At 52.9% G+C, this 17,217-nt stretch overlaps 9 protein-coding genes across 9 annotated transcripts; 4 read left to right on the top strand and 5 right to left on the bottom strand.

The window, feature by feature from the left end:
- Positions 1 to 948: 948 nt before the first annotated feature.
- Positions 949 to 2,202, bottom strand: N7532_001619 (uncharacterized protein; the record flags this gene model as incomplete). Its single annotated transcript, XM_056614113.1, has 5 exons — positions 949 to 1,303; positions 1,361 to 1,522; positions 1,574 to 1,630; positions 1,687 to 2,017; positions 2,070 to 2,202. The coding sequence occupies 5 exons, from the start codon at positions 2,200 to 2,202 to the stop codon at positions 949 to 951; spliced, it is 1,038 nt and encodes a 345-aa protein (XP_056479154.1).
- Positions 2,203 to 2,434: 232 nt separating this feature from the next.
- On the bottom strand, positions 2,435 to 2,626 carry N7532_001620 (uncharacterized protein; the record flags this gene model as incomplete). The annotated part of the gene is made up of 1 exon (XM_056614114.1): positions 2,435 to 2,626. One exon carries the CDS (start codon positions 2,624 to 2,626, stop codon positions 2,435 to 2,437), a length of 192 nt encoding a protein of 63 aa, XP_056479155.1.
- Positions 2,627 to 3,089: 463 nt separating this feature from the next.
- N7532_001621 (DOPA 4,5-dioxygenase family protein) lies at positions 3,090 to 3,893 on the bottom strand (the record flags this gene model as incomplete). Its single annotated transcript, XM_056614115.1, has 4 exons — positions 3,090 to 3,394; positions 3,464 to 3,521; positions 3,612 to 3,744; positions 3,823 to 3,893. 4 exons carry the CDS (start codon positions 3,891 to 3,893, stop codon positions 3,090 to 3,092), a joined length of 567 nt encoding a protein of 188 aa, XP_056479156.1.
- A 601-nt stretch (positions 3,894 to 4,494) lies between these two features.
- Positions 4,495 to 5,868, bottom strand: N7532_001622 (uncharacterized protein; the record flags this gene model as incomplete). The annotated part of the gene is made up of 2 exons (XM_056614116.1): positions 4,495 to 5,707; positions 5,771 to 5,868. 2 exons carry the CDS (start codon positions 5,866 to 5,868, stop codon positions 4,495 to 4,497), a joined length of 1,311 nt encoding a protein of 436 aa, XP_056479157.1.
- A 375-nt stretch (positions 5,869 to 6,243) lies between these two features.
- Positions 6,244 to 7,227, top strand: N7532_001623 (uncharacterized protein; the record flags this gene model as incomplete). The annotated part of the gene is made up of 3 exons (XM_056614117.1): positions 6,244 to 6,459; positions 6,513 to 6,732; positions 6,797 to 7,227. 3 exons carry the CDS (start codon positions 6,244 to 6,246, stop codon positions 7,225 to 7,227), a joined length of 867 nt encoding a protein of 288 aa, XP_056479158.1.
- A 316-nt stretch (positions 7,228 to 7,543) lies between these two features.
- On the bottom strand, positions 7,544 to 8,440 carry N7532_001624 (40S ribosomal protein uS4; the record flags this gene model as incomplete). Its single annotated transcript, XM_056614118.1, has 5 exons — positions 7,544 to 7,958; positions 8,074 to 8,172; positions 8,247 to 8,265; positions 8,328 to 8,365; positions 8,427 to 8,440. The coding sequence occupies 5 exons, from the start codon at positions 8,438 to 8,440 to the stop codon at positions 7,544 to 7,546; spliced, it is 585 nt and encodes a 194-aa protein (XP_056479159.1).
- A 256-nt stretch (positions 8,441 to 8,696) lies between these two features.
- On the top strand, positions 8,697 to 9,481 carry N7532_001625 (60S ribosomal protein eL21; the record flags this gene model as incomplete). Its single annotated transcript, XM_056614119.1, has 4 exons — positions 8,697 to 8,732; positions 8,842 to 8,909; positions 8,978 to 9,025; positions 9,151 to 9,481. 4 exons carry the CDS (start codon positions 8,697 to 8,699, stop codon positions 9,479 to 9,481), a joined length of 483 nt encoding a protein of 160 aa, XP_056479160.1.
- Positions 9,482 to 14,150: 4,669 nt separating this feature from the next.
- N7532_001626 (uncharacterized protein) lies at positions 14,151 to 14,557 on the top strand (the record flags this gene model as incomplete). The annotated part of the gene is made up of 2 exons (XM_056614120.1): positions 14,151 to 14,161; positions 14,320 to 14,557. 2 exons carry the CDS (start codon positions 14,151 to 14,153, stop codon positions 14,555 to 14,557), a joined length of 249 nt encoding a protein of 82 aa, XP_056479161.1.
- A 1,522-nt stretch (positions 14,558 to 16,079) lies between these two features.
- On the top strand, positions 16,080 to 17,025 carry N7532_001627 (uncharacterized protein; the record flags this gene model as incomplete). Its single annotated transcript, XM_056614121.1, has 3 exons — positions 16,080 to 16,229; positions 16,280 to 16,394; positions 16,466 to 17,025. The coding sequence occupies 3 exons, from the start codon at positions 16,080 to 16,082 to the stop codon at positions 17,023 to 17,025; spliced, it is 825 nt and encodes a 274-aa protein (XP_056479162.1).
- Between the last annotated feature and the right edge of the window lie 192 nt (positions 17,026 to 17,217).

Below are 17,217 nucleotides of genomic sequence, written 5' to 3' on the forward strand. Positions count from 1 at the left end.
CTCGAAATTAGGGCGAGAGTTTTAACTTGCGGTTGGCTGGCGTTGGCAGTTAGATCGGAAACTGCAATTAAAATGTCCGGGTCTCATCAGCCCCAGATAATTAGAACGCATCAGACCTTTGAATAAACAGAGACAGACATCAAGGAACCCCAAAGCAAAGGTCCTTGACAAACCCTCAGCCTTGCTCGCATCAACATCAATCAAGAACACGTGAAGCTGGCGGCCACCAGTATAGCCCAGCAAAACAACCCTAATCACTTTATCCAGGGGCCCGATAACCTCGCATAGATCCACGCGAGCTCGCGATCTCGCATACCAACGTGGGGCGTCCAGAGCGCACCCGCGGAACCCTCGTCTCTGGGACGCGACTGACCGCAGCCCCGGATAAACTACTGGATCGCATCCAGGGTACCAGCGAGACGTGCCAGAGCATGCAACCCAACTCGTTCCTCCGTACAACCGGCCTGCGAAAACAATACTCATGAAGCTGTGTGCGGCTTGGGCAGAAACCTCCCGCGAAGCACGTTCCAGAGTGGAGCCCGAATTGTGGGGCCTCGCGTGCGCTGAATTACCGAGGGCTGCGGAAGAAGTTTGCTGGACCGACGGGAATGCGGATTGGCTTGGGTGTCTGTGTCGGATTAATTTATTTGGAGGGGTTTTACAGGGTTTGCGGTTACCAAGCCTTCTGTGTGGGGTCTGGCGATATACACATGGATTGGGGGGCACCCAGGTATATACGACGAAAGCAAGTCTGTGGCAGACAGGACAGAGCCACAATGCTCTGACAAGCACATGAGAAAGAAAGACAAGAAATAATGATGGACATGTTCTGATCAAGGAAAGAGCATAACTAGAATAATTATCCTCGAAATGAACTTGTGAAGTGTATATACAATGAGGATGAGCACGACACATCTATAGCAAGTACCCATCTCATCTCATCTCATCTCACGCATCCTTGCTCTTCTCTGCCCAAGTCCTAAATGGCAGAACAACACAAGGCGTAGACGGACACACATGCTGCCGATCCAAGACCTTAAACTTCGGCCCATTCGGACCAGCCACATACTTCGCCTCGCCAAAGATCGACGGCTCATTCGGCGGCTGATCATTGCCCCATTTCCCATTGAAATTAATCCACGCCAACGGTGCCCCGGGGCTGGCAGTTTCGAAAATCCGCGTCGTGGTGTTGTAGGTGTAAGCGTAGGCGTTGAGAACGGGATCCCATAACCGGCCGCGATCCGCGTAGTCCACGAGGAAGCCGGTTGGGAGGTTGACGCCGGGGATGGTGTGGTCATGGGATCTAAGCATGGAGTTAGCGTGAATGAGATAGTTGTAGAGATAGAATGAATTGACGGACCCTTCTTTCACGTAGTTCGCGTGCGTGCCATTCCCGGAGTAGGTGTATGGACGAAGACCCTTCTTTTCCACCGCGTTATAGGTAAATGCCTGCCCGCTAGCGTGTTGGCTGTACCACAGTGCTTGTGGGGTCCCGTTGGAAAAGCGCATCATATTGTGTTCCCTGTTCGGATCAGATATCCTTATTCATCTTTGAAGTTTTCAGCGCACATACCAATCACCAATGTGGTTGCCGAATTCGAGGCCGAGGACTTTGTTGCCCTTGTTGTATCTGCAAAGTACGGTAGTGAGCAAATGTTCATCAGACGGTAGAATCGGTTGACATACGCATAGAAGTAGAAATAGAACGCATCCACATTCCCACTACCATGGTCAATCACCACAATTGCACACCCAGTCCCATTCCCAAGACGTCCCTGTGTATCCGGAGTAATCCCGTGGAACCAGGCTGGCTCCGGACTAGCATCGATCCCTTCATGCGACGTCAGATAAACGCTCGTATTACCCGATCCATTGAGCTGGTCGAGGTTATCCAACGTCAACGGCGTCGGGGCCCCAGCAACGGTCGTCCAGTTCACCTGGGGACTGGTGTGGACCAGTTGCTGCTGGAGATCACTGGGTCTATACGGGTCTTGACTATGCAGCCATACCAGCGGCGCTGATGATCAAAGTCAGCATCAATCTGCAATAGGAACCCGGGGTTCACTCACCGTAATCGTATACATATTGCGGGACCGTCGCAGCAGCAACAGATGGGATGAAAGGGAGTGTAGCCAATGGGGCGACGACCAGTAGCCGCTGTATCAGGTGCATGATATAAAATATAGCGCAGAACGGCCGCATTGAAAGCTTCGGTCAGAATGGGACTCAGCAAGCCTGGAGCGGTCCGAGTCCTTGACTCTTTTAAATCTGTAGCTGTGTTAGCGTCACCCATCACAAGACATGCGCGCAGCAACCGTTCACTTACCTATGGATAGTAGGATCCCGGATTCTGAAAAAAGCGACCATGTGAAGAAGCTTGCGAGGCTCGAATAAGAAGCTTTGATATTGGCAGGTGCGATCCCCAAACCAGCGGTTACTCCCGCGCCCGTCTTCGAGACTGAGTCGCATCCAATGAAGAAGGAATATCACCACCCCCCTCTTCGAAATTTTGAGGCGCCACCTGCGAACCACGACGTGATTCAACGTGCAACGGTGCGGAGATGTCGCCGGCACCGGGCAGGAGGAACCCTTTCGGGTTGGAAGGGATACCTCGGAATGCGACCATGGTGAACGAACTGTCTCGGGTAGGCAAGCGATCTACAAGGCCAGGAACAGGCGGCCAAACTTGAACCGAAGATTGGGTGGTGCATTTTGTGCTTGGGTGTGGTCTTGGGTTGGACCTGGTGAGCGTGAGGTACACATCATGTGGGACTTGGCTGGTCAGCTGCTGTAATCACTTGGCTTGGCTGAGGGCTTGAGGGGCAACTGAAGAAGGGTCCTGGGCCTGAAGCTAGATTTATGCAGGGAGTTTTGTTTTTGTTACTCTCATCGGTAATAACATGATGAATGAAATCCAAATCTACAGGATCATCCCTGATCGACCAATTACGCCCGCTCTCGAGTTAACCGCCGAATCCAATACCCTCCAGGCGAGTTATCAACATCAAATCTACTACGAAATTTCTGATGATAAAGATATTCTTAATCTAAGTCCGAAAATTAATTTGCTTCCCATGCTTAGTATTCAATCACAACTTTCCCTGCTTCACCTCCTCCTCAACCTCCCTCGCCCTCATCAACTTAAAAACCCTCAAATCCAACGGAATCCGATCCCCCAACCACGTCGCCCGCTGCGTATGATTCCGCTCATCCTCCAGTGCCCCCTCATCAACCGTATTCGGGTGGACAAGGGCACTCAATGGGCCGCGGTTAATCACCAGCCACGGGACGAAGGCGCCGAACTGCGCCGGTGTGAAGAGGTTCACCTCGAACATGGCGACGGGGTGTGGGCCGATGGGCTTGTCCCAGAATGTGTAGATTCGGAGTTCGGGGACTTCAGGATTGAGTGTTAGTATCGCTCTAATTGTGAGAGGATTCTTGCTTGGGTTAGTCTCGTGCTTACATTCGCGGCGGATTCGCTCATGGAGAGCTTTGGCGTAGGTTGCTTGGTCGGGATTGTTCTATCCCGTGTTAGTATTTGTATTCGCCATAATTTCGCAATCATCGTAATCTTGCTAGGTTGATCCTGGGATTGCAGGCTGTTGTCGCACCTGGAAATAATAGATGTGGATATCGAAGCCGCCGCGACGATCTTTGCTCAGAGGATCGGGGAATTCCTCGTATGCTTTGCTCAGAACTCCGTGCTGGGGATTCTTGAGCGATTTGCCATCTTCGTTGCGCTCGCTAGGTGCCAATGTGTCAGTCACTTGGTCGGAAACTCTGCGTTTGCGTGTGCGATGCCAAATTGTGGCCTCGACTCACTCGGACAGTGGCTCCAGATTCTCGTACCCCTCCAATGGGTAAGGGTAAGAGTAGGCGAACGGATCGGTCATCGTGGCGTGTGTTGTGCGTTGCTGTTGTCCTTTCGTCTCCAGAAAACTCTTGTTTGCAACGCTTGACAGTCTGATCTGAAGTGCACCGGATAGAGTTTATATATTTGTGGTAGCACCGATCTGAATAGTGCTTAGGTGGGCTTCGTGCGACGTGACAGATAACGTGGGAAACAATCTTATCAATCTCGGGCGGCGCTCGTGGTGGATGCAGAGTTCTTAAGTGAGACAAGCGACCATTTGCTGCATAAGCATTGGAAATAGGTCGAATTCGATGTCGTCAAACCCGACTGCCCCCTCACCATCGCCATCGCGGCAATTCCGCACTAACACCGCGGAACCGCCCGTCGGCATCCACTCCACGTGATTTGATGCTTAGCGTATGAGTGCTACGATGTAAGGGTCTGGAACTACATGGAAAAAGATGACCATAATACACCGAAGCAGAGAATAGCAATGACTGGTAAGAACAATAGCAGCTGGGTAATAACAAAGCTGGTCACAATAACTGTACTGACGCCCGTTGAGATGTTGTACAACAAATAACCGGTCCTGGTATTTTGAAAACAGCCATAAACGCCCCTAAATAATGAACAAAACATTTCTACCATTGGGCATGAACGTCGGTATGTCCCCTATCGTCCATCACTTTACCACGATCCCACTCGCGGCCTTCTCCCTTCTTCGACCATTGCACCTGCTCTGGTTTCTCGTCGCCATTCACAGCGGAAGAGGACGCATTAGACTTCCATCGTTCGATCGTCGATTCATTCATTCCAGCAGCACGCAACCTTTCCTCTCCCTTTTGACGCCAACGAGCCCGATCGCGCAAGGCTTCGAGCGCCATGTCCCAATCATCTTCTTGTGACAGACCCACGACGTGACGTGGTTTCTTTTGGGTAGGCTGCTCGTCATCTTCGAGATGCAGATCAAGAGCAGGGTCGTAGTCAGCTACAAAATGGGAATCAATCGCACTGGTGTTCGATTTGTAGGCGCCACGACCGCGGGAACGAATAGGCGCTTTGCTGTCACCCGGCAAAGTAGGGCCAATAAGCTCATCAAGAGAGTCTGATTCGTTTTCAATATCACGACGCAGCTTGTCATCCTCTTTCCTCTCGGTCTGTTTTTGAATCGGCGAACAGTGCTCGTCCTCGTGCCTCGATTTATGTTCCCTGTCCGGTTCGTGAGAACGAGACCTGCTGGTGTGCTTGGACCGGCGCGGGGACCGACTGCGAGAACTCGAGTTTGATCGCTCTCGGTGTCGCCGGTCTGACCGCGAGGAGCGATGTCCATGTCGATCTCGTCGGCGTTCCCTGCCCTCTCCGTCTCGATCTTTCGACCTTTCCCGCTTCTTCTGTCTATCGCGATCTCTGTACTCCTTGCGGTCCCTGTAATCGTCATGATCTCTGTACTTGTCGCGATTGCTGGATGTTTCCCGAACTTTGAATTTCTCCCGAGTCTCTTCTCGTCGATGTCTGCGGGACCGATTTCGCTCCGAGGACGTGCTAGTAGAACGGCTGCGGTGGCGGTGGCTCCGTCGATGTGAGCGGCGCGAATGTTCTCGGTCTCGGTCTTCGTCACGAAGGTCATATTTGTCATCTCCTCGGCGGCGTCTCTCCGAATCTCGCACGCTGGACCGGCGATCTTGATCACCTTTCCCAGAAGTTCGGGGGTGTATCTCATCCCGTTTCTTCTCACTCAATTCGCGCATCCGGCCCCTCGCTTCTCTCTCTTCTTTACGCTTTAGAGCAGTATTGTGACTATCCGTATCCATCAAGAGATTTCGCAGGAACCTCATGTTAGGCTTGCCGGCTGGTCTGTAGGCGACTGGTGATTAAACGGTTTGAACTAGTATGATAGTATCTGGAGACCAAACTAACCTTCGAGTCTGGTAGGCGAGAAGACCCTCTCTTGAGTACCTCTGAGAAGATTCTCGGGCCTCCTTGGCCAGTAACTCCGCGATGGAATCATCGTCCATGATGTCAAGACGCAAATTGCGAATTCGGATTAGGAGAACGAAGGTGATGAGAAGAGATGAAAGTGGGAGTAAAACCTGGGGCCTTTGGATTGAGTGCGGCAGTATGCTCCCAACCAGCAAATCCCCTTCCCAGAGACAGGAAGGACGACAAGAAGGACGACAAGAAGGACATAGCAAAGAAGTGAAGGTGCGGGCGCCTACCAAAATTGTGCCGCCCGTTCCCGCCTTCTTATCATCGCGATAGTGTTACCCGCTTTTGGGAAGGCGGCGTCAATGTTTACGCGGTTGCGGATGGAGGCAACGACTCTTTCCCAACAGAGACACTAAACTGGACAATTCTTGCCGAATAACACAGAAATTTCGAGCCTTGTTATCATGTCGAACGGCTCTGATGCCCTCGCTGAGCTACAGCGACTCGAACAGGACGAGGGCGACCTGAAGAAACAACTCGCAATCATCCGAATTAGCGAACCTATATCCGACGTTGGCGACACGACCGTATCCCCTTCCAAGAGAGGATCGGATGTCTCGATCTCGAACTTAAATGATCCGACCCCGGCTGTCCTTGAAGCCGACCTGACACACTACAAGGTACGCGATGCGTCCGTTCTCGATCCAGTCGCAACCGCTAACGAATTACGCAGGAACTCTTCTCTAAACTACGATTTTCCTACCTCGAACAAGTCACAAAGGAGAAATTCCTTCGAGCAATTGTGGGCGAGCCGCCTCTCGTCGTCGGGCACAATGAGAATGTGGAACTGGAAACCCAATTGGCAGACGTGAAGGCCGAACTGAAGTCCCGCAAGGAAGAAGCGCGTCTGATGATTGAAGAAATGGAGAAGATTGGACGCGATCTGGCTACCCGTAAGAGTCCTTGAATTTTTCTCTGACTTTTTGGTCCGCTGGCTAAACATGAATCGCATTAAAGGTTATAAGAACGTCGAACTCCAAATGACACAGCTCGCATCGCTCCCCGAGTCCATTGAGAAGCTGGAGTCCACAATTGCGGGTCTCAAGGCGAAGCAAGTGGCCGGCATGGACACTTCTGACCCACGATCTTCACAGAATCTCCCTCTCCCGGCGACTACGTCGCTGTTAGCTGAGCGCGAGTCGGAATTGGCGGCGCTGAATCGGCAAATCGCTGCTGTGCAGAATACATTGCCGCGCAAGACTCGAGAGGCGGAGGCTATCGAGAGAGAATGCTCGGTTCTGGAACGACGAAAGGTAGAGGCCATTGCACAGGCGCAAGAGGCGCAAAGGAAGAAGCAGCAAGGGGAGAGCGATGGCCTGGAGGAAATGGGCCGGTGGTACAGAGGGGCGGAGGAGACTCTCAAGGAAATGGTCGGTGTTGAGGGATGAGGCTCTGCGCAAGGAGCGTATCGGCAATGACTACATGATTATGGGTAAGGTTGAATGGGGAAAGGCGTTAAGGGTATACTATATCTACAGTACATAGGGCGAGAGACTATTTCGGTCATAAATGGACAAGGTGCAATGGGAAATATTCTCTAGAATTCGGGTTTCGAATTGAAGCCATCCGGCTGTTTTTGATTCATTCAATATGCACGAGCATACATAAGACGCTCTGTGGTAGTCATCATGAACATCCCAGAGTATAGAACTGCCCAAAGCGAAACCCGTCCGTACTCCCGTATTTTCTTTTTTAGGTGGACATTTACTCCTCATCCTCCTCGGCCTCCTCGCCGTCGTCACCACCGGCGGCGGCAGCGGCCTTCTTGCGGCGGCAACGACCGGGGCGGCCACCACCGAAGGGCGAGGTCAGGGCGAAGTCGATGTGCTTCTGGGAGTCAAGGCGGACCATGTAGGAGGGAACGTTGACGATCTGCTTGCCGACACGGATGTGACGCTGCTTGATCAAGACACGGGCGTGGTGGATGGACTTGGCGAGGCCAAGCTTGTACACGCAGGTCTGCAGACGGCGCTCAAGGAAATCCTCGACCTTCAGGGCAAGGACGTAATCGAGCTTCATGCGGGACTCGTCGAGGACACCAATACGCACAAGACGGCGAATCAGGGCGTTACCCTCGAAAAGACGCTTGGGGTCCTTCTCATCGAGAGTGAGCAGCTCACTAAAAACGACGAAGAGATGTTAGCCAAGTTCTTGCTGAGCAGGTGGATTGTGCGCTGGGTTGTCCCCGAGGCCACAAAAACCCAATTGCGATCAAGAGTGTATCCTCCACATACCGAGCAGCACGACGAATCTTGGACAGAGTGAGCTGGACACGCCACACCTCACGCTTGTTGCGGAGGCCGTACTCGCCGACAACCTTCAGTTCCGAGTCACTAGAAATGGGTTAATATGGAACACACGACATAAACAGAAGCACGCTTCTGATCATTGGCCGGAGAGTACTAACAGACGGGCCGACTCGAAAGCTGCGATGAAGTTAGTTTTTTGGTCTCTTCATGGTGATTTTTTTTCGCAGTAAGGCACTTACGGCGACGGGGGACCTTGTAGGTCTTGGAGTAGACACGGCTGTAAAGATAAAACCGATTAGAATAATGCGACTATCATGATGGACTTCGATCGCACTCACGGAGCGGGAGCCATGGCTGCTGGGTGTCGGGGTTGGCGGCGGGATGGAGAACGAGAATCAAAATCGCGAAGTCGAAATGCTTCATCCACACTCACAGTCCATAAGCGAGGTGGTGGGTCCTATCCGTAAATGGTTTAGTGCTGGTCACGGGATGTGCTAACCCTAGGGTACCCGCCAAGCGCACACTGTCACGGGTCCGCCGCCTCAACTCCCGACGAAGGTTGTCCGTGTCGAATTTCCTCAACAAGCACCAACGACAACACCGCCGTCATGCCTCACTCCTACGGTCTCCGCGCCGGCACTCGGGTACGTTTGCGTTCCACGTGTTCGAATTCTCGATTTTTACGATCTATTCGCTGCCGCCCACCCCCGGGGCCGATATTGAAGGATTGATCGCTGACCAGATGGACAACAGTATGCCTTCAGCCGTAACTTCAAGGAGCACGGTATGATCCGTCTCTCCACCTACCTGAAGACCTTCCGGTACGAGCGCAAAACCCCGAATCGAAACGACCGAGGAACAAGAGCAAGGAATCTAACAAGTTTTTTAGTGTTGGTGACATTGTCGACCTGAAGGTTAACGGTGCCGTTCAGAAGGGGTCAGTACCACCGAAATTTTCCCACCCATCGCACACAACCTCTTTGCTCGCAATCAATCCGTCCACGCCAGCACTCGAAATCGCGACTTTCCCAAAGACCTTGAAATTGACAAATTTGAATATAGTATGCCCCACAAGGTCTACCACGGCAAGACCGGTGTCGTCTACAACGTGACCAAGTCCTCCGTCGGTGTCCTCCTGTACAAGCGCGTCGACAACCGCTACATCGAGAAGCGCATCAACGTCCGCATTGAGCACGTCCAGCACTCCCGCTCCCGTGAGGAGTTCATCAACCGCGTCAAGGAGAACGCCCTCAAGAAGCGTGAGGCCAAGGAGAAGGGTGTTCACGTCCACCTGAAGCGCCAGGCCGTTGGCCCCCGTGCCGCCCACACCATCAGCATGGCCGACAACACCCCCGAGACCGTTGTGCCCATCGCCTACGACACCCACATCTAAACGAAAAATTTTGGGTTGGGTCCGGTGTGTGCGTGGTTGCTTGGTGTTTTTCCAGTTAAGGGTTTTCAGCCGCTTTTTTTATCCCTCACCCGAGGGTGGAATGGACTTGGGCTGCATGAGACGACACGTGAAGGGTGTCGATGCCCTGGCACATCTCTCGCCTGTGCATAGATTCCCCGAATGAAACAAAATCAAAAATTTCTGAGTTCATTAAAACTTTACTTTCTGTATGGGTCGGAGAATTGGCCGTAGGATGCGTTCAGCAGTAGGATCGTTCTAGACCGTTGCGACCGACTTCTCCAGACTTACTCCAACAGTAGTAAGTGACAAGGCTGACTAGGTTGGAAAGCTCGCCACTGGCGGCTGCCGCCATTCCCGCCATCTACATGCGGTTCGAGGAACACAGTGTATCAGCGTACCGTCTGTCGAATCTAGGCCGGTCGATGACTTGTGGTCATTTTAAGGCCACGGTAGTCGGGAGAGTTGGGCTGCTGGCATAATGGAGTCGGGTCTGAAGGTCTGAAGACCGCAGTATGTGAGAGCACCAGGCATTTCCTATCAAGGTATAGTGCCCTTATCCAGTATATTCAAGCTCCAGTAAACTCTGGGCAAGTCTTAGGATGTAAACCATCCCAGGCATTGTTCGAGATATCAGATAAATAGGTCAAATCATGAATAGTGTGGAATATATGAGATTGATCCTAATAACAATTCGACGCTAGCTGCAATATGATGCTGATTGTATATATTCATCGCAACCTTCGGCCCAATATGCCTCGAATGAATCCAACTCTAGAATAAGACCAAAGTAAAGCCATGAAGAACAACTCCTACACCGCTAATCCAACCTTTGCGATATTGACCTCCACCCTCGAAGGAATGATGCACCAATCCATTTCTGGTAGTAGCCTCCAGGACACATGACAACTATCAACATGGGGAACCGCTTCTAGATCCGAAATGAGGTCACCGCCTCCAACCGTGACACTCCAATAGCAGAAGACAGCAGCGCCAGGCACCAAGCACCCCGGCAAGCCGATCGCAACACCACTGATGTCCAGGGTATACGGTCTAGACCTTCAACGTCCAGTGCTATCTCACCATCCAGGCAGATTGACCCGCAACGAACACCCGCACAGCCACACATGAGCTCACCGACTTACCATCAAATACTGCGCCTCCGTGCCTGTCACGACCTCCAGCTCGACCAGTAAGAGCCAGAGAATAGAATCCTCGCTATCCGCGCCCACCAGCAATTTTTGAAGTGGTGATTACGTGGTCAGTGTGTTCCTGGAGTGGCCGATTGGACTTGGGTGAGACAGCGGCAAGTGAAGGCCTGAGCCACGGAGACAGTGGAAAGAGGAAGGTGGAAGCAGGTATCTTTTTTAACTGTTCGAAACGGTATTTCGAATGAAAGGGTATCTCGGATTTCCAGGCGTACCGGAATTGTATGCGAACAAGAACACATACATATGTGCTGTGTACCGTTCGGAGTGCATCTAAGCGGCAAGCCGATCGCCAAGAATCCAATCTCCAGAAGAACTAATGGAAGATCACCACATTGCACAGTCTCCGCTTTGGATTGTTGAACATTGCACCGTGAGGTCTAATCTCATGAGAAAAGAAATCAGAGAGGAAAAATCGGAGATAACAAGTGTACTAATGTAGGGAAGGGGCAGGATCACCCGCGCTCAAACACTTGCAGTAGGCGTCATACACTAGCGGAGGACGACACCTAGACGAAGAAAAGGCCTCACGATGCAGGTGGCATCCCCAGAGTCCGAGCCTCAGTCCGAGTCCAGAACCTCACGATCTTGGGTTGGTCGCCACCGTAAACTACAATCGCCTAAGAGAAGATCTAGCGTTGAGTCCCTGGCATAGGTGCCTGCGTCTACTCTATACCCTGAACAGTGTAAACCTTCGAGGTAGCTTGGGGCCATTGGAAACTCGGGTCCTGCGTTGAACCCTCTGCCGGGTGACACGGACCCTTGCGACGGCGGTTTCCATTATGTTATTCTTTCTCTTGTCGGGGCCCGGATCGCACGCTGTCCCTGAGGGTGGTCATAGTGGGCTGCGGCTGCGTAATACGCTGGCGTTCCGTCCACCATGATCGACGACTGAGCCATTAGTGGCGAGCTGGCATCTTGTCGCCCAAGCCCTCGGGTTGACAGGGTTGGAGGCTGTGGTCGGTTGTGTCACCACACCGGCCATCCGTCCCAGCATGGCGGTCCCATCCGCGGGTAGGGCTATCATTTGCTTTTCTGGCGACAAGTCGTGCAGGTCCGGCCCAGTCCTCGCTAACCTCCACATTGTCCGCAGTGTGTTGGATCGGTCCGGGCTTGAATTGGTGGTGGTGAAAAAGCAATATGAAGTCTCGGCTCCACAATATACATCGGCCCTTCCAAATACTGCCGGGCGACGGACTATCCTTGGATGCGCTCTTTCCATGACTGGCTGCGAGACCGGCCGGATGTGTCGAGAATGGTTTCGGCCCCGAGTAGTGCACTTGTCCGCAGGATCATCGACTGCCTGCCGGGGCACTCGCGCAGCATGCAGCAGGCATCCACGGTGCCATGACCGACTGCAGTGTGTCACTGTTGGCGGAGAATGGAGCCGCGTGAGCCATACAAATCGTGATGTGGCGGTGCGCATTCTGCCTCGCGACGTGGGCATCTTCCCTGGTTTCAAGCTGAGAACGTTAAATAGCATTTCCGACCTGTCCAGTGGTTTGCACGTTCGCATAAACCATTTTCTTGCCATCTTTGCATCACCCTTGATACACTCTCATCCAAGACCACAGCGTTGTGGGTTCAGCCACGCCCATTACTGGGCGAACTCCCAGGGCCCCGGACGATCGACGCCTGTCCGATCCTCGTGTCCGGCCATTTACCCTCCTCGCGAACTCCTATTTATTTTTTCCTGCAGACATATTTCTTTTCATTTTTCATTTTTCCTTTTTCGCCTTTTTTTTCTTTTCTAAGGCACGCACATTCGGCCTGTCATATCCCCCATCCCCCATCCCCCATCCCCCATCCCCCATCCCCGGCGCCACAATGCCGGAGAAATAACTGCGCCCAGAATTGCTCTCCGCTGGCAGGAATGTTGCACGAAGTCGTAGCCAGCAGGTCGGAGCATGAGTCTGGGATATCGGCATTCCTGGGCCCCAGGGCAGTGGTACCTCAATGGCTCTTTCCTCCGTGCCGGGCTCGAATCTGCCTCGATGGCCCCGTGATGGTGATGAATCACTCGGCACTACTGCTAAAGTAGTGTAGGGACAGGTCTGCAACCAGCGTTTCAGAGAATCTCACGGGTGCTTTGTACTTCGTCATCAAATTTGAAATAAATTCTGAATTTTTCGCTATCAGGTCACCTACACTAATGGCATCTCCAATCTGCCTCACCTCAAGGGGGTTCGAGCGGTGCTCCACCGCAGTCTGACCCAACCCAGCACCGCTGTGAGTCCGGGGGCTTAGAGAGGGTGAAGACCCAGGCGTTGTTTCATATTTTGCACTCGCTTTCTGCTCACCAGGTGACCAGCTCCTGGGCGTGGTGAATATTCAGACTTTGCTCCCAGGGCCATCACCGCCATAGTGCATCATTCATCATGCCCCAGGCCCCTACGTGAATCCTTAGGCTGCCATCTGAGCCTAGCACACTGCGTCTATATCCACCGCCAATAACATCTTCGCTCTTGTCCACTAAGCGATCCTGATCCCTGCCAGCAGATCCTCCAATCAGCTCAGGATCACCGCGCCCACCCAGAACATCCATAGGCGTAGGCGTAGGCGTAGGCGTAGACCTCACCGACTCTTTCCATGCAAGTGTCAGAACGGGACGATCCATGAGTCGGGCTAATGCAGTGCGGAAGTATTAACGGGATCCCGGGGGAGGTTTGTGGGTATGAATTACGTCGATAATTGGATTGAATGACTGCCCAAAGGGATCAATGACGACCCAGGGCCAGCGCCTTGGGTGCGTTCCTGTATGCGTGTACTGGACGGCGACAGGACAGGGTGCAGACAAGGCTCCGCAGCAGGATCTCACGCTGGCTCCAGCTACTACAATCGGACCAGTGAATATTCGAGCATTTGTCCTTCGGTCGGCACTCTCCAAAAACCCTCGAAAAATTCGAATAAAAAAGAGAGAAAGAAAAAAAAAATTTAGATTCAGCCTGGATACCCCCCAGCCCAGGCAACCGGGCAGAGAAGTGGACGGAGGAGGAAGCTTTCTAGAATTACGGATCGCCTTGAAAGTTCGCACTTTCGCTCTGTGCCCACTGGTAGTCCAATGACCACCCGACTCCACCGAGTCGGATCAAGATGGCCATCATCACGGCCACACCCTGGCGACACCCGGGTTGAGAGTTGAGGACTTGTAGGCTAGATGCGAGAGAAGAGACGGAGAACGCCTGCCCAGATTTAAAAACGACGCTCCTTCTCCCTCTCCCCAATGTCCTCTGCATCGCCATCGACACTGCATTCTCTCAAACACGCGATTCTATTGCGTGGACAGCGACCTCTCCCATTCCAATTAAGATTGCTTGTACGAGTACACCTGTACCTACAGTATATTGCCGTGTGGTAGCCAGGTACTAGACTTAGGTACCCTGCGAAGATTCTCCCGCCTACTTTGCGAAGTATTTGATTTCTTCAGTCTCCACTACGTCAACATGAGCTCCCGGTAAGCTACCCTAGCTACGGCCTTGCGCCACGATAGACCCATCCACCTGCAACCATATATCCCTAGCCTGAGGATAGCCCTCAAGCTCTACTAGGGTAGCTGCATCCATCCATCATTCTTCCAATAAATCAAAAAGCCAATGCTAATCTACGATCCAGCCCCGAGGCCGACACTCGTTACGCGGGCTCCCGCTTTGCGCAAGAACCACCCTACGGCGGCTCCACCGGCTCCTCCACCGCTCGCAACGCCGCCCCTCCTTCCTATGCCTCGCTCGTCCCGGAGGGCAGCTCCGGCAAAGGCGCCATGCTGGGTGCATTCCTGAATGAATCCCCCTCGGCCGGCCACTTTACGCACCTGAACCTGTCCGGCCTGTCGAGCAAAAGTAGTGGTCACTGAGCTTGAGCCGGTGCGGGGTACTTTTTGGATTTCATGTGGATAGGCAATAGGCGTTGAGGGACATATGGGTTGGATGGATGGATATGACTGTATGGGTCGGGCGTTATTTTCATAGGTACTGGAGTTGCTGACCTCATGGGTAGATCTGGAACGGTCGATCCGGGGTTTTTGCCTCGAGGGTGCGAGGCTCACTCGGGCATGGGTAGGGTTGCCCCAGTGGAGAAGGTGACGAAGGGTGTTTTCATCTTTTTTCTGAGGATTTTCCGCTCTTTGATCTTTTTTATGTTTTTGTACCTATGCGATAAACTATAGACTATAGAAAACCTTCACTAGTGATTCATCATGAAACAGACCCCACATCGGTAGATTTTGGCAGACCGGTAATTAAGGTCAGAGATCTTGCATGTACCTTCAGGCCCCCTGCCACTCTTGTCTTCTGCGACCGCTGGAATGCGCGCGAGAATTTAACTCGTACTTGTCAGGGGCACGCACACGTATGTATCGCCGATCGCAATGCATGGCCCCTGTCGGACGACCTTACGACGACGCCCACTCCTGGATTTGTTTCATGTCCATACACAATCCCCTTTCCCTCGACATAGGAGTATATCAGAGTTCATGCATCCGTGGTTCAACACGGGCCGGATCGAGTGGGGTCGACCCAAAGACAAAGTTCCCTGCGATCGACGCCCCACGACTTCACTGCTCTTCAATGCCCACGCGTCCAGGTAAGGCTGACGACTCCAAACTCCCTTCTGGAGGGGAGGATACCCATTCCATTGTTCCGCGGAGGAGTCCAGCGATCGCCAGTGCAGTATTCAGCTTGCGACGGCGTCTTGGCTGTTAGGGCGCAGTTCACCCTGCTGCGAGGTAGTGGGAGCGACCCTCCGGATTATGATCATCAGGGCCTGTGGGCTAGCAAATCATGGGGTCAAAGAAAAAACTTCGTTAATTGGTGGTTTCGATTGGCTCTGGGAGAACGAGCTTCGAAGATGACAGAGAAGCTAATTCCCAGTCTAAATTTCTATACCGCAGCGCAACCACTGAGCGGCGCGGCGGCTACTTTCTCCCTTTCAATCATTACTCTACAGTATACTCTCACGGTTGCATGTCTGTACAGCCAATGCTTATCCCGGTCATCCTGTCAGATGGCCAGCAAAATTTTCGTTTTCGCGATAAACAACCTTTCGGCCTTTGCAGGGCGATGGCGAGTGCGCAGCCCATACCAACCCTGTCTTATCCGAATTAGCAATGCCTAACTCACCCCACAGGGTCCTAAGCTAAGGAATAGCGTAGGGTCACGTTACTCACGATGCGGTGAGAACGACAAGGGCAAACAACATAGCAGGACTTTTTGACGCCCACCATATCTGCCCTTGCCGTCCTCGCGATTTTTGCCCAGTTCGGAAGGGATCGTAGATTGCGCCCGCTCCGGCTTGCCTCACTTCTTCACAATTCCTCCGAACGCCCCATCAGACGCCCGGCGCTATCTATTTGTCTGCGTCGGCTGTCTGTGAAGTCCATGGAAGAATTACTGTTGCGACGAATCAATGCGGCCGCAGCCCTGCGCGCCATTCCCCGGTCGCCCGGCGTCGTGCTTTTTTTCCATTCGGATGTGAAGCCCCTCGGTCCGGACGAGGATGCGCGCGCGGCCCTGGACCAACACCAGCGCGTGGATTTGATTTGCTTGCCGAGATCGAGCTCCCTGCTTCTTCTTTCCAGGGCATCGGGCTGGGTGATGTCATTGCCTATACTAGACACTTTCTCAAGGGCAGTGTCCGGAGACTGATGTGTTGTATCGCCCGTGTAAATACGGTACATCTTACAGTGTATATCTGTACGTACCGTCGAGAGTCGAGCGAGAGGTTGCCTCAGGGTGACTCAACATACCCTGTTGATGCCCAAAAGTCCTAGATGATGGACATCCGATGCCACCCGTTCTCGAGCCTCAGTTTCACAATCGCGTTAGTTTCGAGTTCGCGACAAGTCACCATCCCGACCGTTCGCCTCACCGGTTTTCGCGAGACCCCCGGTTCATCTCATTGCCGAGCTCGTCCCAACCCGCCTGCATCATCGTGCTCGTGGGTATCAGCGGTGACGGTGAGCGCCGTCTGTACATATTACAGTTCATCTATTTTACCGTTGATTACCGCGGGTTTCCCTTCCCACCTGACCCTCGGGACGTGGAAGGGAGGCCGATTGGACCTGCCCCCTCTTTTTACCCTTTCGTCCACGACGAGGTTTGCTCAAAAAGTGACGCCGGTGAAGCCTGGGAAGCGAGGCGATGGTTTTTTCTTGGCCTTCTCAACCCCGGCATGGGGTTAAGGTTCTCTGGCTCTACATGGCAGGGTCAGAGGGGATGGGACGAGATCGCAATCGAAGATCCAGGCGGGGACGAGGCGGCTGGGAGCCGTGGGACGGAGTGGATCTGTATTCGAATACAAGAAAGGGGGGCAAATCGAGTATAATGGGGTTTAAGCATAGCTTCGGCGGTTAAGGTATAGATGCATTGTGCCCTTACGTTAGGTTATATGCTCCGTACATCGTGAACGCATCACAACTGACCCCACTTTGAGCCTCAGCGGTCAAGTGTATCCATCTGGATGTGGCGGAGCCGAGTCAAGTTGCTCGCCCTGGCGTTTGGAGTGTCCTGGGGCTGT

Source organism: Penicillium argentinense (assembly GCF_028826775.1).
Source record: "Penicillium argentinense strain IBT 30761 chromosome Unknown utg000002l_segment0_segment0, whole genome shotgun sequence".
Taxonomy (NCBI): domain Eukaryota; kingdom Fungi; phylum Ascomycota; class Eurotiomycetes; order Eurotiales; family Aspergillaceae; genus Penicillium; species Penicillium argentinense.